Source organism: Anabrus simplex, chromosome 5, assembly GCF_040414725.1.
Source record: "Anabrus simplex isolate iqAnaSimp1 chromosome 5, ASM4041472v1, whole genome shotgun sequence".
NCBI classification, from domain to species: Eukaryota; Metazoa; Arthropoda; class Insecta; order Orthoptera; family Tettigoniidae; genus Anabrus; species Anabrus simplex.
The window spans coordinates 278,334,410-278,361,418 of record NC_090269.1 but is presented as its reverse complement, the minus strand read 5'-3'; the positions used below and the strand labels follow the sequence as shown (position 1 = coordinate 278,361,418).

Here is a 27,009-nt window from a genome sequence, read left to right as displayed (position 1 = left end):
TCTCTACCTCTTGACTGTTAAATGCTAGTTGCTTTAGTTTTTCAGTGAGTTCATGTGCAAGTTGTTTTATCTACTATAGTGTCAAAAATGTAATTTCCAGGTTCCATATTGAATCAAGATTTACATTCAAAATTGTTAGGTATGGGGATCACCTGTTTTTAAAAATCCTCTCTTGCCCGTCTTATGAGCCATATGGTACTGCCTGATAGTTCTACCTTTAAGACCTTCCTTTCTATCACATTTATCTTTAACTATGACAAAACAGCTTTATTCACTAATACCATCTATTACATAAGTTTCACTATAGAGCTCATCTGGTTTTACCAGCATCACGTCCAGAACATTCTTCCATGGTTCCATCACTTTCTGAATCAGCTGTCCTTCCCATATTAACTTATTTGCCATTTGTTGGTCATGTTTCCTGTCGTTCGCATTACCTTCCCAATTGACTTTTGGTAAATTGAGATCACCTTCTACAATCATGTTCCTTTCCATAAAATTTCCCACGAACTTGATTATCTTATCAAATAATTCCAAATCAGTGCCAGTGCCACCTTTTCCCGGTCTGTACACTCCAAAGACATCAAGTTACCTGTTATCTTTAGAGATGAGCCTTATACCTAGAATTTCATGTTTGACATCTTTAACTTTTACATAGCTTACAAATTCTTATTTCACTAGAATGAATACTCCCCCTCCTACCATTCATATCCTATCTCTACAATTCACACTCCAGTTCCGTGAGAAAATTTCTGCAGCCATTATATCATTTCTCAGCCATGACTCAACTCCTATTACTACATCTGGTAAGTATCTTCTTCTTCTTCCTCTGCTCTTCCCACATCTGCAGGATTGTGGGTGCAAACTGTGTCGCACATGTGGATTTGGCCATGTTTTGTGGATGGATGCCCTTCCTGATGCCAACCCTATATAAACCAAATTAAAAAACCCCCATGGAACTACAGCCTTTCAAGGGCCTTGGCCTACCAAGCGACCGCTGCTCAGCCCGAAGGCCTGCAGATTACGAGGTGTCGTGTGGTCAGCACGACAAATCCTCTCGATCGTTATTCTTGGCCCCCGCCATCTCACCGTCAGGTAGCTCCTCAATTCTAATCACATAGGCTGAGTGGACCTTGAACCAGCACTCAGGTCCAGGTAAAAATCCCTGACCTGGCCAGGAATCAAACTCGGGTCTCCGGGTAAGAGGCAGGGATGCTATCCCTACACCACGGGGCCAGCGCCAACCCTATATGGAGGGATGTAATTACTATTGCATGTTTCTGTGGTGGTTGGTAGTGTAGTGTGTTGTCTGAATATGAAGAAGAAAGTGTTGGGAAAAACACAAACACACAGTCCCTGGGCCAGAAGAATTAATCAGACATGATTTAAATCCCCAACCCGGACGAGAATCGAACCCGGGACCCTCTGAACCGAAGGCCTCAACGTTGACCATTCAGCCAATGAGTTGGACTATAACTGGTAACTATATATATCTATTAAATTACTTAATTCTATTCCTTTCTTTACATTATTTCTACAGCTCAACACTGAACATTTTTATGTCATTCCTGCTTGACTTCCAGATCCCTGTACCCTTATCACTGCTCCATATTCCATAGGGTTGCTATGGTTTTCAAATGCTAATAAGGGACAGGTCATGTTGACATCAACGTAACACATAATGATATTTGCTCAAGAAAACAATGAGATATAATTTACTGTGCTAGGTGTAATTATACTGTAGGTACAAACTTTATTAAAGTATTTTGCTATTAATTTTTCTACATAAAAAGTTTAAAACCCTCTTTTTTCTTCACTTTTAGCCTTTTTCAATAATGCTGAATCTTCCTTAATCACATGCTATAACAACACTAGTATGAGCACAAGCCTGTCAGCTTTAACAATTCCTGCTAAAAGAATTTGAAAAAGAAAGAATGCAGGGTTTTGTTAATTGCTATATTGACATAAACCAGATCCTTCTGTGTCTCACTCCTGCAAGTCCTGTGCTTGGTAAAAGCATTAATTTATTTTATTAGTCCACCTAATCAAGTGAGGAACAGACCAGAGCTAGGTTCAAAAGGTAACCAGCCATAGGGAGGAACATAATAAAGGACCTTATCATTGTTTTGTTTTTTTCAGTTTGAAAGTGTCAGCACTCTCCTGTTGATTAAACAAGAGATGACAAAGTTCCAATTTTCTCCCACCTCCGAAGCTACAGATCAACTTTAAAATTTTAATCAGTGCACTGAAGCTAAACCAAACTTCAGTCAACATTTTTATAAAAGAGGATTATATCTTAATGTTCTTTTTAACATGTAATTTTAAAATTATTCCAAGAAAGTGGTAGAATAGAACTACAACAAAGCTGCTTGTACAGATCAAATTGTTTTTAAATATCTTTGAAAGGGCGTGTACTCATTAGTATTAAGTCACTGGGCAGTCACATTACAGTGTTTTAATTAGATATTTTATTGAGATGCTATGGCTGAGGAGGTCTTTAAAAGATGATGAAACATGTACCAAATTATGCGTAAATAATTCAAGAATAAATGTATTGTCACTTGTAAAGTGAGGTGTTGATTAGGTGGACCAGTAAACTAAATTAATGTTCTTAAGTTGTAACAATATGGACCAATATACTGAAATCTGTTGATTGTAACTAACTTGGGCTTGGTACTGGCAGTTCGCTCGCCTACTACACATTCAAATCATAGTGCAGAATCACTAGATGAAGAAGAATAAACTAAAATACAGGATCAGTAAATGTTACTGTAAGTAGATAATTTTAACCACGGCAGAAGTGATTTGTTTAAATATGAGAAGGAAAAAAAAAAGGGGCATCCCGTGTGCTGTTAAAATGGGACAGTACTTCAGACATTCAAATACGGCAATTCCCATATAATAAGGCAACCCTAGTTGTCCATCATACTCGTCTACGAGGGATGACCCATCAGTTGTCCACCCCGCTTCCCTGTATGTAACCTCCCTATTAGCCTTCTAAACAAACTTCCTAACTTACACATACCACTGCAGTTTAATTGAAGGCCATCTGAGTGTAGATCCCTATCTCCTACCCATCTGTTAGGAACTACAAATCTCACTCCCAATCTTTCATATGCCCATTCCATAGTCTTGTTTAAATCCTCAGTTACCCTCCAGTCAGTATCCCTCCTACACAGTATCCTGTTGATAACTATCTCTGCTTCCTTAAATTTCTTCCTTGCTGCTGTAACCAGGTCCCACACATTCCCAACTATGTTAGTACCTATTTCTCCTTCCCTTCTCTTTTGCTCAACATCTGCCTTAACCTAAATTTAGGATAACACTCTACCCTGGTTCCCTTTCCACCATGTACTTTCCCTACATGCCTGATAATTGAGTCACCCATGACCAGAGCTTCAACCCCACCCTCCTCATTTGATCCCCTGCTCTCCTGGTCTCCCTTAACTTCCCTGATGTCTGCAGAACCCACTTTCTCGTCCCTTTTCTTACTCTCACTACCCTGTTCCACCTCCCTCTTCCTATCGTCTACTCTACATTCCCTTTTTCTACTCGTCCCTTTGCTCTTCTCCTGCCCCTCCCTGATCTCCATCTTCCCTCTGCTTATCTACATGTAGTGACTCATACTGATTCCTCACTGATATCTCTCCTAGGCCCACTGTCTGACGAAAACCCTTAGCCCTTGTTTTCCTTGACCTTAAAACAGTAGTCCACCTGTCTTCCACAGCTTCTCCCCTTCCTTCCCCTCCCTCTTGCCTACCTACTACTGTATCCTGTACATTGATTGAGGGAGACCTATCTTCATTCCTGTCCTCTGGTACAAGTCTAATTATCTCCCTCAAACTCACTATCTTTTTCCTCATTTTCCTTAGTTCCCACTCACACCCACAGTTCTTACATCTGCCTCTCTCAACCATTCTTTTATTTCTTCAATGAAACACAAAATAATATGGAAATTTGTATACACATTTTTATTGTGTTTTTGACATTAGTGTTATTAGAATCAATGTACACTGACTGACAGAGCAAATGCAACACCAAGAAGGAGTGGTCAGAACTTTATGCCAATTGCAGGGTAGACTGACGTCACTGAGGTATGCTCATGATGTGAAATGCGCCGCTGTGCTGCGCACGTAGCGAACGATAAATGGGACACGGCGTTGGCGAATGGCCCACTTCGTACCGTGATTTCTCAGCCAACAGTCATTGTAGAACGTGTTGTCGTGTGCCACAGGACACGTGTATAGCTAAGAATGCCAGGCCGCCGTCAACGGAGGCATTTCCAGCAGACAGACGACTTTACGAGGGGTATGGTGATCGGGCTGAGAAGGGCAGGTTGGTCGCTTCGTCAAATCGCAGCCGATACCCATAGGGATGTGTCCACGATGCAGCGCCTGTGGCGAAGATGGTTGGCGCAGGGACATGTGGCATGTGCGAGGGGTCCAGGCACAGCCCGAGTGACGTCAGCACGCGAGGATCGGCGCATCCGCCGCCAAGTGGTGGCAGCCCCGCACGCCACATCAACCACCATTCTTCAGCATGTGCAAGACACCCTGGCTGTTCCAATATCGACCAGAACAATTTCCCGTCGATTGGTTGAAGGAGGCCTGCACTCCCGGCATCCGCTCAGAAGACTATCATTGACTCCACAGCATAGACGTGCACGCCTGGCATGGTGCCGGGCTAGAGCGACTTCGATGAGGGAATGGCGGAACGTCGTGTTCTCCGATGAGTCACGCTTCTGTTCTGTCAGTGATAGTCACCGCAGACGAGTGTGGCGTCGGCGTGGAGAAAGGTCAAATCCGGCAGTAACTGTGGAGCGCCCTACCGCTAGACAACGCGGCATCATGGTTTGGGGCACTATTGCGTATGATTCCACGTCACCTCTAGTGCGTATTCAAGGCACGTTAAATGCCCACCGCTACGTGCAGCATGTGCTGCGGCCGGTGGCACTCCCGTACCTTCAGGGGCTGCCCAATGCTCTGTTTCAGCAGGATAATGCCCGCCCACACACTGCTCGCATCTCCCAACAGGCTTTACGAGGTGTACAGATGCTTCCGTGGCCAGCGTACTCTCCGGATCTCTCACCAATCGAACATGTGTGGGATCTCATTGGACGCCGTTTGCAAACTCTGTCCCAGCCTCGTACGGACGACCAACTGTGGCAAATGGTTGACAGAGAATGGAGAACCATCCCTCAGGACACCATCCGCACTCTTATTGACTCTGTACCTCGACGTGTTTCTGCGTGCATCGCCGCTCGCGGTGGTCCTACATCCTACTGAGTCGATGCCGTGCGCATTGTGTAACCTGCATATCGGTTTGAAATAAACATCAATTATTCGTCCGTGCCGTCTCTGTTTTTTCCCCAACTTTCATCCCTTTCGAACTACTCCTTCTTGGTGTTGCATTTGCTCTGTCAGTCAGTGTATATCCCAATTTTACCACTGTCATTTAAAATTTTTAAACTGTCTATTGTGTTTATTAATGCCTATGTTCACACATTTTACCACTTAGTTTTTAGAATCATAATTAAGTACAAATTAGTTATAAGCAAATTAACAATGACAGGTCTTAACCTTGAGATAAGTTACCAAGGCTGAGGATGCTCGAAACTGAGCAAAACATGTCCCTTTTTTTGTAGTGTTGTAGTAATATGAATTTCTAACAACAAAAAATCAATTGTATTGAATAGGTGGAATAGAAAAATAAGCAATAAAAATTTGTATGCAAATTATAGCAAATTTCAATACAGGGCTAAACATGAGAATAGTTACATGTAATAAAATAATATGGAAATCACAGTAGTGATTGATTGAGAATAGTTACATGTAATAAAATAATATGGAAATGTCAACAGAAATAAAATAACATATTCAATGAATAGAGGTATGTATACATGTCAACGGGAGGAAATAATTTGTTATTTGTGCTACACGAGGATTTCATGACAATTGTGCAATAAAGAAACCAGCTGATAGAATAACAACTCTACAATTATTCTAGTTAAACATATCCTGACTATAAAATTTGTTATTTGTGCTACACAAGAATTCCATGACAATTATGCAATCAGGAAACCAGCTGATAGAATAACTACTCTACAGTTATTCTAGTTAAATATATCCTGACTATAAAATAGTAGATGTATAGTTATTAAATGATGACTTAATTCTATTCCTTTCTTTACAATAATTCTACAGTTCAACTCTTAATATTTTTATGTCTTCCTATTTCTACTTCCAGATCCCTCACCACCATTCCCTAGTCCATAATTTTATTCCATTTCTCATTTCAGTTTATGAAAAGAGCAATAATTATTCTTTTAGTTTGCTTTTGTAGCTATTATGTGTACATCAAAAAGTTGCAAGCTACAAGAACACTGGGGAATACTTTTCTGAAGCCATTCAGTTATGGTATATGGGTCTCCATAAATTTTTCTCTCTGTGGAGTAGCTGCAGTAATGGGAATGATATACTGCACACTGCATCATATTGGAGTGGAGCCACGAGTACCTTCTCTTAGCTCCTGTCTTCTCACCACATACAGGGTATTCTGCTCTCAAGGTAAATATCTAAAATTTACCCAAAGAAAATTATTATATTTTCTCTGAAAGAAGTGTATCTGTCTAGAATGTCTTGAAGAATATTAATTACATTCACAAATTAATGTACTGGTACATTAGCCATTGTCATTTCATCACTTATGGGGACTAGAAATCAAGTTCTATTGTTGATTTTTCTATATATGACTCACAGGCTTCGCAATTTATTTTCTAAGCAGACTTAAATTGTAACAGTTACTTCGGTACTTCTATTTTAAGAATTCCATCTAATAATATACTCACTTTTGTCAATTCGGTATTTGTTTGTCTCTAAGTAATATGAACAGTGAGTTAAATCCTCGGCCATTCTGTTCATGAAACTTTTCTTTTGGTCTGCATTAACAGTCATTGATTATTTGTGACAGAATAAATAATGGAAAGAATCAAACAAATCAAGTCATATACAGAAAGACAGGAATATGATTAGCAACACAGAATATGTTGAACTCAGTAACAGAACAGTATGGGGAAAGGTAACAATAGAAAGAGGAGACAGGCTCTCTGTTCATCAGTTCCAGTTCCCCCATATTCACCATCCCCAATAAGCTCTTTTCTGCTTTCTAGAAGTAAGAGAATTTTGAATGAATGTGACGATGAGTCTGATGATGGTGAATGTACTTGGGGGGGAGGATTATACTGAATATATGGAATGAAGAGGAAAACACAAGGCAGCACATCTGAAGTTTCTCCACCAGTGGAACACAGTCCATCAGGCACAGTACTGATCATCACATTACAAGATTGATCGTATAAATGACTAGTTTAGGTAAGAATCTTAAGTGAAGTTTGATTTATTTCAAGAGCAGTGGTTCTGTTGGACCAGAACACTTTTCCAGAATTATTTCTTTTTCTTAGAATTTTTGTTTTTTTGTTTTGTAAAAATTGACAATAAACAATTTTTCAGGAACCTTACAAAACCGAGCTCAGTAGCTGCAGTCACTTACGTGTGGCCAGTATCCAGTATTCGGGAGATAGTGGGTTCGAACCCCACTGTCAGCAGCCCTGAAAATGGTTTTCTGTGGTTTCCCATTTTCATTCTAAGCAATTGTACCTTACTTAAGGCCATGGCTGCTTCCTTTCTACTCCTAGCCCTGTCCTGTTCCATCGTCACCATAAGTCCTATCTGTGTCAGTGTGACGTAAAACAACTTGCAAAAAATAAAGAACCTTACAAAGAATTTAAAAAGGGGGTTTGTAGAAAATTTGGTTCCAGCATACAATTTAAGTAGGTACTGGTACCATTACTGTACCATTTCCAGTCAGAAAAATTATGACAGGAAAACATCAGTTATTGGAAGGTACTGCTCAAACATAATTGGCGTTCCACTTCTACTGTGGATATCCATGGTATAGTGATGAGAGTGTTGGCAGCTGTTGTCATTTTTTACACATTTTAGACAGGAGGAGATAGGTAAATACTTTTAAAAAATATATAGAGCCCAAGGAAATTCCAGTGGAGCTGATGCCTTTCATCACAATTGTTTAGATAATTTCCATTTCAACAGCAGAAAGTGAAAGAGCTTTCAGCCCAATGAATGAAATCTATCCTGAAAAGAGAAATAGGCTGTTGTTTGCAATATCAAGTGGTGTTGGACCTCTTAGTGCACTTATGAGGTCATGGTTACAAAAGGGGAAACATTCAGATGATGAAACAGCATGTCAGAAACATGAATATTTACTTTTATTACCTTACTTAAGGCCATGGCTGCTTCCTTTCTACTCATTTGATACTCATTACAAGTCCATCTGGCAACTGCTGAATTAATAAGGTTAGCTCCTGAAAATAATTTTTCAAACTCAAGAGAATGTTTGAGCATTGGAGAAGAAAAATATCCACTTGTGGCTTTGCCCAGACTGTCATGTTAGTTGTATTATAAATCAGATACTTCTGTTTCATGTGATGAAGAAAGGGCATTAGACAGAAACCAATTTCCTGCAGATGTACTTATTAACTTCAGTAAAGCATTTGATTTAATAGATCATGAGGTCCTGCTTAAAAGAACTACAACTGGCATACATTCTAGGTGTGACAAATAGTTGAAGAATTTCATCTTGTATAGAAAGGCATATGTTACATTTGAAAAAATGAAAGGTCTCAAATATTAATACAGGAGTGTTTCATGGTTTGGTCATGGGCCCTATCCTCTTTCTATTATACAGGGTGAACTTTAATAAAACCAAAAACTGCAAGGACATATTCCTGACTGGAAATGGAGGGAAAAATGTCCTATGAACATGTGTCCGGAAATGCATCGTTGCGATGGTAGAGGGCACGGACGAATGAAATTTTGTCTGACTACTTGCAGTGTGTTTCTTCTGTTGCAGATAGTGTGATTGAAGCAGCGTATTGTCGGAAGCAGAATGGTCCGGTATTCATGTCAGGAACAAGCCGAGATGGTATTTGTGTACAGCCAAGCCAATGGAAATGGTCGAGAGGCAGCATGGCTATACGAAAACAAGTATTCTCACAGACACCAACCACATCACACAATGTTTCAAGCCATTTTTTGGCGTTTGTATGATCATAGGTCCTTTCAGACAGACGAACGTGCAGGGAGGTAGCAGACTGTGCGTACACCAGATCTGGAGGAATAGGTTCTACAGGACATTGAGACAAACCCTAGTACAAGCTCCAGGCAAGTGGCCCACCAACATGGTGTAAGCCAGACTACGATTATGTGTATCCTGCATGACAACCGCTTTTATCCCTATCACTTGCAACGAGTGCAAGGATTATCAGCAGTGGATTTCCCTCTATGGGAAGGATTTTGTCGATGGTTTTTGCACCAGGCCATCACAGTTATGGGATTTTTGTCGTCAGTCCTCTTTACCGATGAAGCAACCTTTACCAGAAATAGCTTCATCAATCTGCATAATCATCATTTGTGGTCTACAGAAAATCCCCGGGGAATGGTTGAAGCATCTCACCAGTATTGGTTCAGCATCAACGTTTGGGCAGGGATCTTGGTGACCACATACTTGGACCAGTTATTATTCCACAATGCCTCAATGGAACCTGGACTTCCTGCAGAATACTCTGCCTGGATTGCTTGAGAATATGCTTTTGGCAATAAGACAGGCTATGTGGTTTCTGCATGATGGAGCACTGCATTACAGTTTGCCAACACTTCAACAACATCTTCCCCAGGTGCTGGATAGGACGCGGAGGCCTTAACCCCCTGGATTTTTACCTCTGGGGACATCTGGAAAGCGCTGTGTATACTGAACCAGTTCCTGATGTGCAGACCCTTCAATAGCGTGTTCACGACGCCTGTAATGCTATTCGGCGAGAGGCCGGAACATGCGAAAGAGTGAGGCAATCCATGATACGATGTCTGAACGCATGCATTGCAGCTTGGAGGCCACTATGAACATCTTCTGTGACGTGGATGTGATTCAGCTATGTACTGTGTTCCGGGACTATTTGTTGTTGTTGCACACACACTGTCCATTTCCGGACACATTTTCGTAGGACATTTTTCCCTCCATTTCCAGTCGGGAATCAGTCCCTGCAGTTTGTCGGTTTTATTAAAATTCACCCTGTATATTAATAACTAGCAAGATACCTGTGCTTCACTATGGCTTTAAAATGAAAGTTATTATTCAAAGTTTTACATTTTGGAGAATCCACTGTCAGCTGAGCTTGTAAAATACGTCCTCAGTTCGTACGTCAAACGGTTTTATGGGAATGATTATTTATTTTATAATCTACCACTCACTTGAACCCTGTACGGAAGAATTTGAATGTTTTAAAACATGTCTTATTTAACATCTAGGACGTAAAAGCGACCAAACTGTGAATTTTGATTTTGTACGTCGAACAGTAATGGAGGAATGAATACCTTTTTAAGGGGTGAAAGTTTTGAAATATTTATTACCATCTAAGATATAGAAGACCACCCTAAAAAAAAAAAAAAAAAAAAAAAAAGGTGTGTTTGTTCCTGAAATGGTTTCGGAAGAATGGATATTGTGTTTTTGAGAGTCAACTTCCCCTCAGGGGACAAATATTTTGAAGTATACGGTATTTTACACCTAGGACATAAAAAAGAAGACCCCTCTCATAAAATTACAACTTTGTACGCCAGACAGTTTTGGAGGGATGAATAATTTAGTTTACAGAGTTAACCTCATTTAACACTTTAGTGGTGGAACGTTTAAAAATATTTCCTATTTCACACCTAGGATTTAAAATATATACCACTGTTTGGAATTTTGTCTTCGTATAATAAACCATTTTGGAGGAAGGAATGAATATATTTGTTTTCGGCTCTTAACCCCCATCTAACTCTCGGAAGGGTTAAATTTGTTTCAAACCTTCTGTTGTTTAACACCTAGGATATCATTTGACATTTTAACTTCGTAATTCAAATGGTTTAATATAAACATATATTTTTGTCATGATTCCCATTCCCCAGTCAAAACTCCTTGCAGAAAGTGACAGAACCAACTAGACGGATGTATATTCTGGACATAGTGCTGGTAAAACCAGGTGAGCTCTATAAAGAAACCGAAGTAATAGATGGTGTTAGTAATCACGAAGCTGTTTTTTTCATAGCTTAAAATAAATGTGATAGAAAGGAAGGTCTTAAAACTGTTAGGCAGTAAGTACCATATGGCTGATAAAAACAGAATTTTTAAAAAGTAACTATAATCGGACAAAAACGGTAAATAAGAATGTAAAGAGACTCTGGGATGGGTTCAAAGCTATTGTTGAGGAATGTGGAAACAGGTTTGTAGCTTTAAGGGTGGTAATGAATGGTAAAGACCCACTACATTATATCAGAGAAACAAAGAGACTAAGAAGGAGGTGCAAAGTGGAAAGAAATAGAGTTAAAAATGGCTGTGGAACTAAGGAGAAATTGAAGGAACTAGCTAGGAAATTGAATCTAGCAAAAAAGTCAGCTAAGGATAACATGATGGCAAGCATAATTGGCAGTCATACAAATTTTAGTGAAAAATGGAAGGGTATGTATGGGTACTTTAAGGCAGGAAAAGTTTCCAAGTAGGACATTCCAGGAATCATTGATGAACAAGGCGAATGTGTATGCGAGGATCTTCGAAAGGGAGAAGTATTCAGTCATCAGTATGTAAAGATTGTTGGTTACAAATGTTTAGAGAGGGGAGGGTGACTAATACTAAAGAAGTGTTAAAATTTATGTATGATAATGACATTTACAATAAGATACAATAGTTGAAAACTAGGAATTGGTTGGGATAATACTACAGTATCTGAAGTACTTAATGATTATTGTTTTCATGAAGGAGCTATATCAAATGAATGGAGAGTTGCTATAGTAGCTCCTGTGTATAAGGGAAACGGTAATAGACATAAAGCTGAAAAATATAGGCCAGTTAGTTTGACATGCATTGCATGTAATCTGTAGGAAAGCATTCTTTCTGATTATATTAGACATGTTGCAGAATTAATACCTGGTTCAATAGAAGGCAGTTCGGGTTTAGGAAAGGTTATTCCATTAGAGTTCTGTTAGGTACAAGGATATTCCTCACTACAGTCACCAGTGGGTGTGACTGTCCAAGAAATTGATTGAGTTTCTTTATAAGAACTTTCCTGACAAGTAGATCAAAGACAATGAAATTGTTGTACTTGCCAGCGATTGAATACCTGTCATGCGATGCTTCTCAGCTGCATCAGGAAGATGGACCATATTCATTGAGGTGCTGCAAACAAACAAGAAAGCTTTTAACTTTCTGCGACTAGATATTGTGGTCATAGACATTGGATCTCCAGTTATATCTAGAAACCATACCATCGGGACATGACTAATAATTTGAAAAATCTCCCATGCTTTGGCTAGGCTTCTAACTGTAGCCACTTTGGTGGGAAGCTAGTAACTATGCCACTTGGCTATTATGCTCATTGAAGGTTCCTTCTTGACAGATCTTCAGACTTCATGTAGGATAATAAGAAAGTTGCATAAACACAAAAATGGGTTGAGACAAAGAATAACGAATACTGGTAGTGAAAGACTAGGAATGATAAGATGAACACTGAAGGCAGAAAGGTTCCAGCAGGTCATCATTTCTTTGTTCCTTTCCTTTGTGTACATTGACCAGCATATAAGTACATTTTGTTTAAAGTACTTTTAAGAAACTTTATTAGCAATATAAAATAATGTTACATTAGATGTGTTTAACTGAGAAATCCTTACGTAAGGTACAAGGTAGAAATTGGTACAGTCCCAATTTCTATTTTTAAACAAATAGGATATTGTGGAGAGGCTATTTGACTGAAAAATAAATCAGTTTATTAGGAATATGTTTGTTAAGGGTACTGAAGTGACTGTTACTGGATTTATTTTTATACTTCAAATTTTCAATGCTGACTCTGTATTCTTGGGATATCCAGTATCTTTTCAGTGGCGAGCAATACAAAATCTGTTTTGAAACATTTTGTATGTCTCATATTCTGTATGCTATTGTTCTTTTGTCCAGGTCAAGCACGGCTTCCTCGATCTTCATCTTTGAGAATGTTGCTCATCTCAGTTTATTTAACAGCTGTCACTGTGGTAGCTGCCTATTCTGCAACACTTATTGCATCTCTGACTGTGCAGAGAGTCAGCCTTCCTTTCAAGGATATTGAAGGGCTACTGAAGAATGGTAAATACAAGTTTGGTATGGCTAGAGGCTCTGCTGAACACAGTATTGTAGAGGTATGTAAAAATATAGAAAGGGTGTTTTTACTTCTCTTTGGTTTCTAATGCTTTTTACAAAATGGTTGCCCAGTTATACTTCCTCTTAAGAGTCTTTGCTGATCTAAGCTAGTGAGCAGACGTGCGTGGTAACGGTCCGGAAGTGCAGGAAAAGCAGTATGGGCATAACAGTGCAGCAGTATAGGAGTGTGATAGGGCGATGGCACAACCGGGTCAAGTGGATCAAGACGGAGTGTAAATTAGGATTTAATTAAGAAATAGGACTGACAGAACTGTTGATGGCTGCAGCTATAGTGGCTACTCTATTAGTCTTCGGAGGCGTCGAGATGAACCCAGGCCCATTGACATGGGAGGACATGGAGAAAATCAAGGAAATTGTCTGTGATGCTTCTCAGGCTGACCAGACCAAAGAAATATTAGAGGCACAGTTCCAACAAATCAACGATATGAAGGACAGCATAACCAAAGATCTAACAGAAATAAAGGCAACGATAAGAGAAGACAAGGAAGAAAGAGCTATAATAAATCAGAGGATACAGGCACTAGAAGAACAAGTACAGGTACTTCAATGGTGAGATAGCAGAAGAACGGAGGAAGAGAAGAGAAGAAATATTATTATTTATGTACTGGATGAAACGGAAGGAGAATCTAAGATGGAATTGATGAGCTCAGTCTTTAACCTAATGAGAGAGAAATTAGGCATTGATTGCACCAAAAGGGAGATAGATGATGTGTATAGGATGGGAAAGAATAGGGGAAGAAGACCTGTTAGAATTAAGTTTGGTTCCTTATTAATGGCAAGCCAAATTTTGAATAGTGCAAGGAACTTGAAGGGTAGCAGAATTTGGATAAAAAGGGATATGGATAGAAAAAGCCTCCAAAAGCAAAGAGTTCTACAATTCCATTTACGACAAGCTAGAAAATCGAATCTACGGGCATTTATAAAAGGAAACCGTTTGCATGTGATAGGAGATACCTGGGCAAGAATGTGGATGGTCAGTGATCTGGGTGATATGTTTAAAGAATGAAGTAAGCAGTTTGGGTCATCAGCGGAAGTGCATGGTGAAGGAGTGATGACACAAGGGATTCCAGAGTATACGTGCGGTGCTGGTGTTGATAACCCTGGACAGGTAATTCAACGGTCTACGTCAGATCTTCCAGTGGAGTTAAATAACAGTGGGAGGAACGACGAGGCGAGCTGGATGTCAACAGCAGCGCCATGTGGAGGAGCTGAGGGGATGGGTTCAGGAAGTAGATTAAGAATCACGGAAGAACTATCTGAGAAGGACGTTATTTGCTCCCCAGAGGGGAGTATAATGGAAGTGGAAAGATCTAGAATGACTAGAAGTAAATCAGGGAGTTTAGAACATAGAAGTAAAAAATAATTAGAGTTAAAGGTATCATGTGTTAATATTGAAGGAGTATGGAGCAAAATAGGTAACCAAGACTTTAAAGAGCTACTGGAAGAAATGGACATCCTTGGGCTTGTAGGAACTTGGGCTGATTACAAGAAAGACTTAAAGATAGAAGGGTGTATTGTATGGACTCAGTATGATCAAGGATATCCAATAGAGGAAGGATATTGGGCGGAATTTCAGTGGTAATCAAAAACAACTTAAAAGATAGAATACAGCTCTTAGAATCTGAGTTTAAGGAATTAATCTGGATAAGAATATTAGATAGGGTCAATTGGAGGAATGAAATATGTATAGCTTTTATATATAATCCACCTTTGAGCTCCCCATTAGCGCAGAATGAATTTTTTGAGAATTTAGCGACAGAAATTAGACGAATGAGAAGTACATATGATCGGGCAAGTATTATTATTATGGGCGATATTAATGCGAGGATAGAGGACAAGAAGCCAGTTTACAGTCAACTTGAGGATGGGGTATTAGTACTTAATAGAAATAGCCAGGATAAAGAATATAACAGAAATGGAGAAAAACTACTAGAATTATGCGCGGTAGAGGAGCTTTATATATTGAATGGGTGGTAGTTTGGAGATGAGAGTGGAAAACTAACCTATATAGTAGGAAATGGGGGCAGTACAATTGACCTAGTGGTAATCTGTAGGGATAGTTTGCAAATTATCAAAAGGATAAGCATTAAGGAATGGGCAGAGGCAAATCATATGCCAGTATCTATAAAATTAATGATTCAAGATATAAGAGCGCAAGAGATTGTTTACGATAGCGTACAGGAGAGGAAAATACCAAGGTATCATTGGAGAGAAGAATTAGGAAATGAATTCAGGGAGTACTTCAATGGAGAAAATTTTGAGATTTTGAAAACAGGTATTGTAAAATTGATAGAAGAGAATAGAGTGGAAGAAGCCCTAACCAGAATAGAAAATTTAATAGGAATGGCAGGAAAAGGTATGAGGCAAAATCTAAGTAAAACGCAGATAAAAGGTGGATGGTATAATACAGAATGTGTAAAGAAAAAGTCACTAGTTATAAAGGCATTTAGGAGATACAGGGTGGATGGTGGTCAAGTAGCTAGAAACAAATTTTGTAAAAAAAAAGGAAAGAAAACAAAGAATTGTTAAGAAAGACGAAGTCGGAATGGCAACAAAAGATGGCTGCGGACATAAATAAAAAGTGCAAGGACAATGACAGTAGGAAAGTATGGGATAAAATAAATCAAATAACCAAGAAGAAGTCAGGTTCTGGGGGACCAATATAAGTCATAGTACTGTACATGGGTCCAGTATTTCGAGAAATTATTGAATAAAGAAGAGAAATGGAGAGCTCATCATGAAGGGATTACTGTTTCGGGGGGTTTGAGTGCTCTGCCTGAATTAGATGAGGCTATTTCGACTCACGAAATAAGGAACCTGTTACAACGAGCCGAAAAGGGAAATTCAAGAGCTATTTCGGCTATCACATATGAATCTTTGGAAAGAGGTGGGAGAATGAAGCGGCATGTTGGAAATTTTGACAAAGATATTCAATAAAATCTTTGAGAAAGGAGTATTTCCAAAAGCTTGGAAAGAAGGGATAATATGCCCTATATACAAAAATAAAGGGGATAGATTAAATCCAGGAAACTATAGGGGAATTACCTTATTAGATACATTGGGGAAAGTATATATGGGTATACTTGCAAATAGACTAAGGAACTGGGCAGAGAGGCATTCAATCCTGTCGAAATTTCAAAGTGGTTTCAGAAGAGGAAGAACAACACCAGATAATGTTTTTATTGTGAGAACTATTATTGACAAATATGTAAAGATAAAAGGTGGAAAGCTCTATATTACATCAATAGATTTAGAAAAAGCATTCAATACTGTGAACAGGGGGATGTAAATGGATCAGAGAAGTAAGAGAGGATCTGAAGGAAATAGGCCTTACAACAGAAGACACCACAAATAAGAGAAAATTGAATACAAAACTCAAGAATACAAACCTCCGCTTTATCCTTACACAAAACAAACCAACAACACGCATATTTTCAACTGAGGAAAGGGCACGAAGATCGGAGCGTCTGAAGAAGTACTGGGAAGACCGCAAAGCCCGAACAATCCCTTCAAAGAGACTTGAACGACAGACTGACTAAAGTGATCCTATGTGGTAATAAAATAAGAAGAAGAAGAAGAAGAAGAAGAAGAAGAAGAAGAAGAAGAAGAACCGGGGGGCAGTCGTTACTAGATTGAGACAAGTAGGAGTGTCATGTAAAATGATAAGGGACATAGAAAAGATATATGCTGAAGTAAAGTGTACTGTGAGAGTCAAAGAAGGAGTAGTAGCAGGAGAGATTATCTCTAAAATGGGTCTGAAACAGGGGTGTAAATTGTCACCAATTTTATTTCTATTGTTCATTAACGATATACTAGAATTTGAAGTTGAGGAAAGATTAGCACTGCCATGTTTAGAAAATCGGGATATTCCTGGTCTTGTCTTTGCTGACGACATACTCCTGTTCACACTAACGCCAGTTGCAATGCAAAAAAGTATTGATGGTATCGAGAAGTACTGTAAAGAATGGAATATGAAAATTAATGCACAGAAAACTAGAGTAATGGTGTGCAAAAACAGGAACAAATTAGGAAAAAAGGAAAAATGGTATCTTGAAGGAGTAAATCTGGAAGTTAGAATATTTAGGAATTATCATATCAGGAAATGGAAATTGGTCTGAACACATCAAGAGAGCAAAACTGATTGGTGCAGCAGCCCTAGCTGGTATAAGAATATTAGATAACAGGATGCCTAATATTGATTTTAGGGTACAAAGAAATGTATTCAACGCTGTGATTAAATCCAAAATGCTATACGGTGCAGAAATATGGGGCACAGAAAAGGAAATAGTAATGCTCGATTCAGTCACTAGTAGATTTATTAAAATAATTACAGGCTTACCAATATATACAAGGATAGTGGAGCAAGATTAATGTGTACAGACATTAATATAAAAGTGAATATAATTAAGAGACTAATAATATAGCTTACCGACACCAAATGAGGTATCAGGATGGGTACTGGGCGGGCAACTTAAAGAAAATACTAGAAGGAATTGGGATGGGGAACTATTGGAACAACGATTTATAAGAAAGAAAAGTCTGTGGGAGAGTGGCACAGAGGGTAGCAGATATAGAAATACAAAGGCTAAGAGCTGAGGGTAATAATAGGAGAACTCTGGAGGAATTCATGAATATATATCCAGGTATGAAAATAATACTTGATAAATTAACCAAAAGAGAATACAGGGGAATGATATGGTGGTTGATGGGAGTTTATAAAAATAAGGCATTTACAGAAGTTGCAAATACATGTTTATTGTGTGAAAAGGAGTTAGGAAATGCACATTTCTTGAGACAGTGTGAAAGTACAAGAGCATTACGGGTTAAATACTTGGAAGCGGAAGAGATAAATAAAATGGAAAGAGAATCTGAGTACTATACTCTTGTCAAATTAATAAATAGGGAATGGAGAAGGCCAGGGAAACTATCAAAATTATTCACAATTATAAAAAGCTTGTGGGAGAAAAAAATGAAATTAGTGCATGAGGGAAGGGGCACATGCTGCTGAAAAAAAAATATGAAACAGCGAAATCAGCACGAGTACACATGGTTAAAAGGATATTATGGGACACTTAAACTACACATACAGGAATGTATGCTAGTATTTCAGGATGAACCAAGTCTCGGCTCTCCTACCTTGGACGACCGAACTTGGAAGAGGGAGACTCCAGTTACCCGTACACTGAATAAGAAGTTTAAAATTGATTATAGTCAGTAGAAGAAGACATACGGAAAGTATTTATCTCTGAAGTATCATCTCTGTATGGGTTAATAATATCGAAGTTTTGTAACCATGTATGTACATAAAACACAGATACGGAACATTATAGAGTTTAAGTCACTAATAAGTAAGGACGACAATAATTATAAGTTTAGTATTATGTTTCGTTTTTATATATGTTCAGTTTTGTTCCTTTGTTTCTTAGGTATTGTATATTTATAATTAGTAGATTCAGTTCATTGATATGTAAGCTGTACCGTATTTCTTCTAATGAGGTTGTCTGTTGTTTGACTGCCTGTTTTTTTTTTTTTTTTACTTTGGTTTTTGTTAGTTTGTTTTGGCTGCTGATGTACAGTAGAGTTGTAAGAGGGTGAGATAGGCCTGACCTATCTCAAGGTAAAGTGTTAATTCGGTACGTCTGCACGTGTAGAGTAGAGTAAGGTAGTGAATAGTTTAGGTTAGAGGAAGTAAGTTGTCAATGAGACAGCGAAAGATGAGCCGAATTATGGAATCCGTCTTGGCAGTAGAATACAGGCGTGTCAACCTACATGTAGAGCTAGACAATCCGCACACATGTGGACTGTTACATGAAGGAGTGGTGAGGAAATAACATTTACAGCTTAAGGTGTCTATGAGGTATTGGTTTCCGAGCCTCATGAGACATGTCTGGTCATGACATGCCAGGGAAGGGTGGTAGGAGTTCCTCACCAGGGGTGATGTCGCGACCAGACAAATTTAGGATAGAGTTAGTACATATTTCATGTAGTAAAGTAGTTAGTTTAATTATAAGTAGAGGTGGTGTGTTGCATGTGGAGCTGGTGATCCGCCCATGTGCAAGATGCTACATAGTAGATTTAGAGGTAGTTAAGTAGTAAGTACTTAGTGCTTAGCTATAAATAGTCTGTGTTTATTTTGAATTGCATATTTGGAACATTGTAACTTGGCGAAAGTCTGTTATGTTCAGTTCAATAAATACAATACTTCCTCTTAAAACAGTAATCACCACCACCACTTTCTAATGCTTAACATCAATTTGCTTTTTAAGGAGAGGTTTATTGTTCAATTAAATTCTTTTTAATAATTCTACATGACTATTAAAGACAGAGAATACATAATCAGCTTTCATATGCATATACTAGGAATGTTATTTACAGTATGAAAGTATAAAAGTCTTGTTTCATATGATATAAATCCAACCTTTCCCCTTTTTTAAAATACAGTAAGTGTTAAGTTCCTCAGTCTGCCAAAGAGTAATAAATTTATAAAGGAAAGTTATGAATTGGCTAAGTTGAAGCTGAAAAGAGATGGCCTCAAATATTACAAAATACTCTAAATCCAAGCATCAAATAATATATTTCCTTTCAATGCTTATATAATCTCATTGGGATCCTTTCCTTCTTTTATATTTGTCCTATGTCCCTAATCTTTTACTGCTTGTATTTATATTAAATATAAATAAGATAAATAATGTTTTCTTATGTTTCTTCCCTTTTCCTGTTTTCATTCAGATTTCTCCTTATCCTTCACTTCTTGCCTTACGAATAGACATGTTAAGATGGCCCTTCAATGATTATTGATACCTGCCCTCCTGATGAAGCTGGGAAAACTCATTAAGGACCAGAAAGAAATAGATTGTAATTAGGATACGTGTGAACATAGTTTAAAAAGTGTTGTAGTGTATTGTAGTGATATTAGAAATTAGAGCGCTTATTCTATTATTTTGAGTAGTCTTGCGAATTTCAAACTTTAATTGTAATTTCCATTTCAGTTGTGCTTAGTAATAACCTGTTGTACACTGACTGACAGAGCAAATGCAACACCAAGAAGGAGTGGTTCGAAAGGGATGAAAGTTGGGGAAAAAACAGAGACGGCACGGACGAATAATTGATGTTTATTTCAAACCAATATGCAGGTTACACAATGCGCACGGCATCGACTCAGTAGGATGTAGGACCACCGCGAGCGGTGATGCACGCAGAAACACGTCGAGGTACAGAGTCAATAAGAGTGCGGATGGTGTCCTGAGGGATGGTTCTCCATTCTCTGTCAACCATTTGCGACAGTTGGTCGTCCGTACGAGGCTGGGGCAGAGTTTGCAAACGGCGTCCAATGAGATCCCACACGTGTTCGATTGGTGAGAGATCCGGAGAATACGCTGGCCACGGAAGCATCTGTACACCTCGTAGAGCCTGTTGGGAGATGCGAGCAGTGTGTGGGCGGGCATTATCCTGCTGAAACAGAGCATTGGGCAGCCCCTGAAGGTACGGGAGTGCCACCGGCCGCAGCACATGCTGCACGTAGCGGTGGGCATTTAACGTGCCTTGAATACGCACTAGAGGTGACATGGAATCATACGCAATAGCGCCCCAAACCATGATGCCGTGTTGTCTAGCGGTAGGGCGCTCCACAGTTACTGCCGGATTTGACCTTTCTCCACGCCAACGCCACACTCGTCTGCGGTGACTATCACTGACAGAACAGAAGCGTGACTCATCGGAGAACACAACGTTCTGCCATTCCCTCATCCAAGTCGCTCTAGCCCGGCACCATGCCAGGCGTGCACGTCTATGCTGTGGAGTCAATGGTAGTCTTTTGAGCGGACGCCGGGAGTGCAGGCCTCCTTCAACCAATCGACGGGAAATTGTTCTGGTCGATATTGGAACAGCCAGGGTGTCTTGCACATGCTGAAGAATGGCGGTTGACGTGGCGTGCGGGGCTGCCACCGCTTGGCGGCGGATGCGCCGATCCTCGCGTGCTGACGTCACTCGGGCTGCGCCTGGACCCCTCGCACGTGCTACATGTCTCTGCGCCAACCATCTTCGCCACATCCCTATGGGTATCGGCTGCGATTTGACGAAGCGACCAACCTGCCCTTCTCAGCCCGATCACCATACCCCTCGTAAAGCCGCCTGTCTGCTGGAAATGCCTCCGTTGACGGCGGCCTGGCATTCTTAGCTATACACGTGTCCTGTGGCACACGACAACACGTTCTACAATGACTGTCGGCTGAGAAATCACGGTACGAAGTGGGCCATTCGCCAACGCCGTGTCCCATGTATCGTTCGCTACGTGCGCAGCACAGCGGCGCATTTCACATCATGAGCATACCTCAGTGACGTCAGTCTACCCTGCAATTGGCATAAAGTTCTGACCACTCCTTCTTGGTGTTGCATTTGCTCTGTCAGTCAGTGTATTATAATTAGGATACGTCTGAACGTAGTTTAAAATCATTGTAGTGTATTATAGTAGGTATCTTATTATAAATTAGTGTGTTTATTCTATTACTGTGAAATATTTGTGTAGTATAGTATCTGTAGTATCTATAGTATCTGCATTAACTCTCTTAGGCCCCTACCCGACTACAGCTGGATAAAGGGAAATGATGATGATGACTAGAATTCTGTTGCAGCAATTAAGGTAGACTTAACTGCAGTTTAGAATTGTGTAGACTTAGTATTACTTTCGGTTTTCAGTAATTAACAGCAATTTTCATTCTGTTAGGGTGTTAAGAGAAAAAAAATTTGTACAACTAAGTAGTATTGTAGTGTAGTAGTAGCTTATATTAATTACCTTGTTGTTGTGTGATCTTTGTGAACTATCCTAGACAATTTTTCCTTCCTTTCATTTTTATACGCAATATTTCTTTCCTTTCATTTTTATTTTGCACAGAATAAGTTACTTTATTTTTCCTTTTCTTCCCATTATTCCATAAATAATGGCTAAGGGGTGCAAGTGTAGAAATTGTGGGTGTGGCCAGGCATTAAGGAGTATGAGCGAAGAGTTGGAGAGTTTGAGGGAGATAATTAAGATTCTCTCAGAGGACAGGAAGGAAAGTAGGCCTCCCTAAAATAATATACAGGATACAGTAGGTGTAAAGGAGGGATGGGGAGGGAATGGGGGAATTGTAGAAGACAGGTGGTCTAATGTTTTAAGGGGAAGGAGATTGCAGGCTAAGGGCTCTGTTCAGGATAAGAATTCAGGACAGGTGTCTGTGAGAAATCGGTATGAGTCACTGCAGGTAGAACAACCAAGGGAAGATGAGGAACAGGGAACTGTTGCTGAGATGTGTGGAAGTAGGAGGAAGGGAATAGGTAGGAAAGGGAAATGTAGTGTAGTGGAAAGGAAAAGACAGGTGGAACAGGGTCATGGGAGGAAGAAAAGGGAGGAGAAAGTAGCTTCTGCAGCAGTGAGAGAAGATAGGGCTGACCAGGAGGGGAGGGAATCAAATGAGGTGGGTAGGGTTGAGGCTCTGGTCATGAGGCATTCCATCATTAGACATGTGGGGAAAGTGTGTGGAGGAAAGGGAACCAGGATAGAGTGTTATCCAGGAATTAGGGTGAGGCAGATGTGGAGGAAAGTAGAAGAGAAGGAAGAGGGAAAGGTTCACGTTGGTACTAACAACGTAAGACAAGCAGGTATAAGTACCAACATAGTTGGGGATGTGTGGGATCTGGTAAATGCAGCACGGATGAAGTTTAAGGAAGCGGAGATTGTTATCAATGGAATACTGTGTAGGAGGGTTACTGACCGAAAGTGATTGGGGATTTAAATGAGACTATGGAGTGGGTATGTGGGAAACTGGGAGTTAGATTTCTAGATCCTAATGGGTGGGTAAGAGACAGGGATCTGCGCTCAGATGGCCTTCTTTTAAACCACAGTGGTACATGTAAGTTAGGAAACTTGTTTTGAAGGGTTATATGCTGGTACATGCAGGGAAACGGGGTGGCCTAGGGAGCGGTGTTAAGCGAACAGGGAACTGGAAATCAAGTAGGGATGACATAAAAATGTCAGTGTTCAACTGTAGAAGCATTGTAAACAAAGGAATCAAATTAAGTATTTTAATAGATATATACTTACCAGATATTGTAATAGGAGTTGAATCATGGCTGAGAAATGATATGATGCATGCAGAAATATTCTCATGGAACTGGAGTGTGTATCGTAGAGATAGGATAGGAATGGTAGGAAGGGGAGGATTCATTCTGGTGAAAGAAGAATTTGTAAGCTACGAAAAAGTTAAGGATGAAAAACATGAAATTCTGGGTGTAAGGCTCATCTCTGAGGATAATAGGAAACTTGATGTCTTTGGAGTGTACAGACTGGGAAAGGGTAGTACTGATGCTGATTCAGAATTATTTGATAAGATAATCAGCTATGTTGGAAATTATATGGAAAGGAATATGATAGTAGCAGGTGATCTCAATTTACCAAATGTCAATTGGGAAGGTAATGAAAATGACAGGAAGCATGAACAACAAATGGCAAATAAGTTAATATGGGAAGGGCAGCTGATTCAGGAAATGAAGGAACCAACTAGAGGGAAGAATATTTTGGATGTGGTGCTGATAAAACCAGATGAGCTCTATAGAGAAACCGAAGTAATAGATGGTATTAGTGATCACGAAGCTGTTTTTGTCGTAGTTAAAAATAAATGTGAAAGAAAGGAAGGTATTAAAATTAGGACTATTAGGCAGTACCATATGGCTGATAAAACAGGCATGAGGGAGTTTTTAAAAAGGATCGCTGGAAAATGGTAAATAAAAATGTAAACAGACTCTGGGATGGGTTTAAAGCAATTGTTGAGGAATGTGAAAATAGGTTTGTACCTTTAAGGGTGGTAACAGAGAATAAAGAGACTAAGAAGGAGGTGCAGGTTGGAATGAAATAGAGTTAGAAATGGTTATGGAAGTAAGGAGAAATTGAAGGAACTTACTAGGAAATTGAATCTAGCAAAGAAGTCAGCTAAGGATAACATGATGGCAAGCATAATTGGTGGTCATACAAATTTTAGTGAAAAATGGAAGGGTATGTATTTGTACTTTAAGGCAGAAACAGTTTCCAAAAAGGACATTTCAGGAAGAATTGATGAACAAGGGGAGTGTGTATGTGAGGATCTTCAAAAGGCAGAAGTATTCAGTCAGCAGTATGTAAAGATTGTTGGTTGCAAGGATAATGTCCAGATGGAGGAGGTGAGTAATACTATGACGAATAGAATACCTAGTGAGATCACTTACCAAGTTCAAGCGCACTCCTGCAGAGCGGCGCTAGTTGAGCCTAACACCAACGCTGCACGGTCAGCCGATTAAATGGAAATTACATTGATACGCAAATAATCAAATACAACACATGAATAACACTGTCAGAGTTATAAATAATATTATCAGTCCGCACGAAGAAAATATCTTTGAACTTTAATAAGAGAACACACAAAATAAAATGAAACATTACGAAAAATGAAAGCAATATTGTGCTCTACGTACTTAAAGAATCCTGTTAAAACAGAGCAAATTAAACATACACCAGACTGTAAATAACACTGACACTTTTCTCAAATAAATTAAATTAAGTAAATTACTCACCAGAACTAGTTTGAGGCCACTTTCGATAGTTTATGAGTAGACTTAGCAGATTGTCGAGCTTGCATTTCTCTGTGGATTTCTCCCCCTCTGAAGAAGAATCGGCACTATAGTGTGAGACCAGTTTTGGAATAATGTCCAAAGTGTGTTCAATACAACATCCAGCTCCTGATGGCACAACTGAAATCGCCTCAATCTAGTCAAGACCCTCGTAAAAAATATCGCCCCACATTAATTTGAATCTCTTCTCTTAGTTTAACCTCATCGAATATAACTATCCCGTACCATTTATTCTCGTCCATTTCATCCTTAAAATAATCTGAAATAGCACTTAAGCAATGAGGATTTACACCATAGGGACATTTAAGTCCTTTGCAGAGTTTCCTCAAATGGCTTTGTGGGGGAAGAGGTGACAAATTATGCCTATATCCTATCCTCTAGGTGATGTTATTCTAAGCAATAAACCCTCTAAAAGAAAATCACTACTGTACATCATACCATTGGGGATTTTACTTTATATTTCTTTAACAAAGTGTAATCATTTTCTGCATTTTAATAAGAAATTTACAATTTATAAATTGAAATTCGGTGTTCTTAATCTGCCCCCCCCCCCCAATAGGAAATTTGGCTGAGGAAAGACTGCATTTAGCTCGCATTAAATTACGAGTTGCGTTCTTTAGTTGCTTTCTGAGAGACAATGTTATATTTTTGGCATCGGTAAGAGAACTAGACTGACCCTGAATTTGACTACAACTAGGCTGACCTTGAACTTTAACTTCACCGCCTACTGTTGTCATCACTGCTTCACTCACTTCGTGATTCTCGTTCTTTATCCTCTTGATACCGTCCTCGCTCTTTTTGCTCCTGAGTGCCTTTCGCAATTTTACCTCAGTGGATAGGTATTTCGGTAAATTTGAAAGTATATGAGGCACCGCTCCTGGTTTTATTTTCCACCTCACACAAGGAAGTTCAACGTTTTCACCATTCACAACGAAACAGTCCACCTTTATAATTAAATCTGCCAAAAAATGCAGGTCACATATTCTGCTTTTGACTGACAATTGCTTAGCCTTCCGCGGAATAACTCTAGCCCACTTCGCAAACAGATTATTTCCCTTTGGCGGTGTAAAATATTGTCTACCATCACGCTATCTTCCGTAACCCGATTTACAACCAGGAACGAAACAGTACATTTTCTCGAAATAATAGAAAACTAGTTGATTGCACACACAAAGCACTACACAGATACTAACACGGACTTTTAGAAAACATTAAAACAAACTAGTAGGCATTAAAATTATCACCACGACTTCACGCATGCTCGCTATACCTTTGCCGACAATTGGGCGCATGTGTCCTTGCAGTTGGATCGTGGAGATTGCAGTGCCACACTCCGCCAGGACCACCAACTACAATGTTAAGAGAGCAGAGTGAACACACTTGATATTCTATTCGTTATGGTAATACTAAAGAAGTATTACAATTTACCTATGATGATAATGACATTTACAGTAAAATACAAAAGTTGAAAACTAGAAAAGCAGCTGGAATTGATAAGATTTCTGGGGATATACTAAAGGCAATGGGTTGGGATATAGTACCATATCTGAATACTTATTTGGTTATTGCTTGGTTGAAGGAGCTATACCAAATGAATGTAGAATTGCTATAGTAGCCCCTGTGTATAAAGGAAAGGGTGATAGACATAAAGGTGAAAATTACAGGCAGTCAGTTTGACATGCATTGCATGTAAGCTTTGGGAAAGCAGCAAAATTAATAACTGGTTTGACAGAAGACAGTTTGGGTTTAGGAAAGGTTACCCCACTGAAGCTCAGCTTGTAGGATTTCAGCAAGATATAGCAGGTATCCTGGATTCAGGAGGCCAAATGGACTGCATTGCGATTGACCTATCTAAGGCAATTGATAGGGTAGATCATGGGAGACTACTGGCAAAAATGAGTGCTATTGGACTAGAAAAAGAGTGACTGAATGGGTGGCTATATTTCTAGAAAATAGAACTCAGAGAATTAGAGTAGGCAAAGCTTTATCTGACCCTCGAATAATTAAGAGGGGAATTCCTCAACGCAGTATTATTGGACCTTTACGTTTTCTTATATATATATATATCAATGATAT

At 39.3% G+C, this 27,009-nt stretch overlaps 1 protein-coding gene across 1 annotated transcript in view; it reads left to right on the top strand.

The window, feature by feature from the left end:
• Positions 1-27,009, top strand: part of LOC136874837 (glutamate receptor ionotropic, delta-1) — a 276,714-nt gene that overhangs the window by 191,437 nt on the left and 58,268 nt on the right. Inside the window, exons 6-7 of the mRNA XM_067148516.2 lie at positions 6,343-6,566; positions 13,057-13,274. Of these exons, the coding sequence (XP_067004617.2) occupies positions 6,343-6,566; positions 13,057-13,274 (442 nt within the window). The remainder of the gene's footprint in view (positions 1-6,342; positions 6,567-13,056; positions 13,275-27,009) is intronic.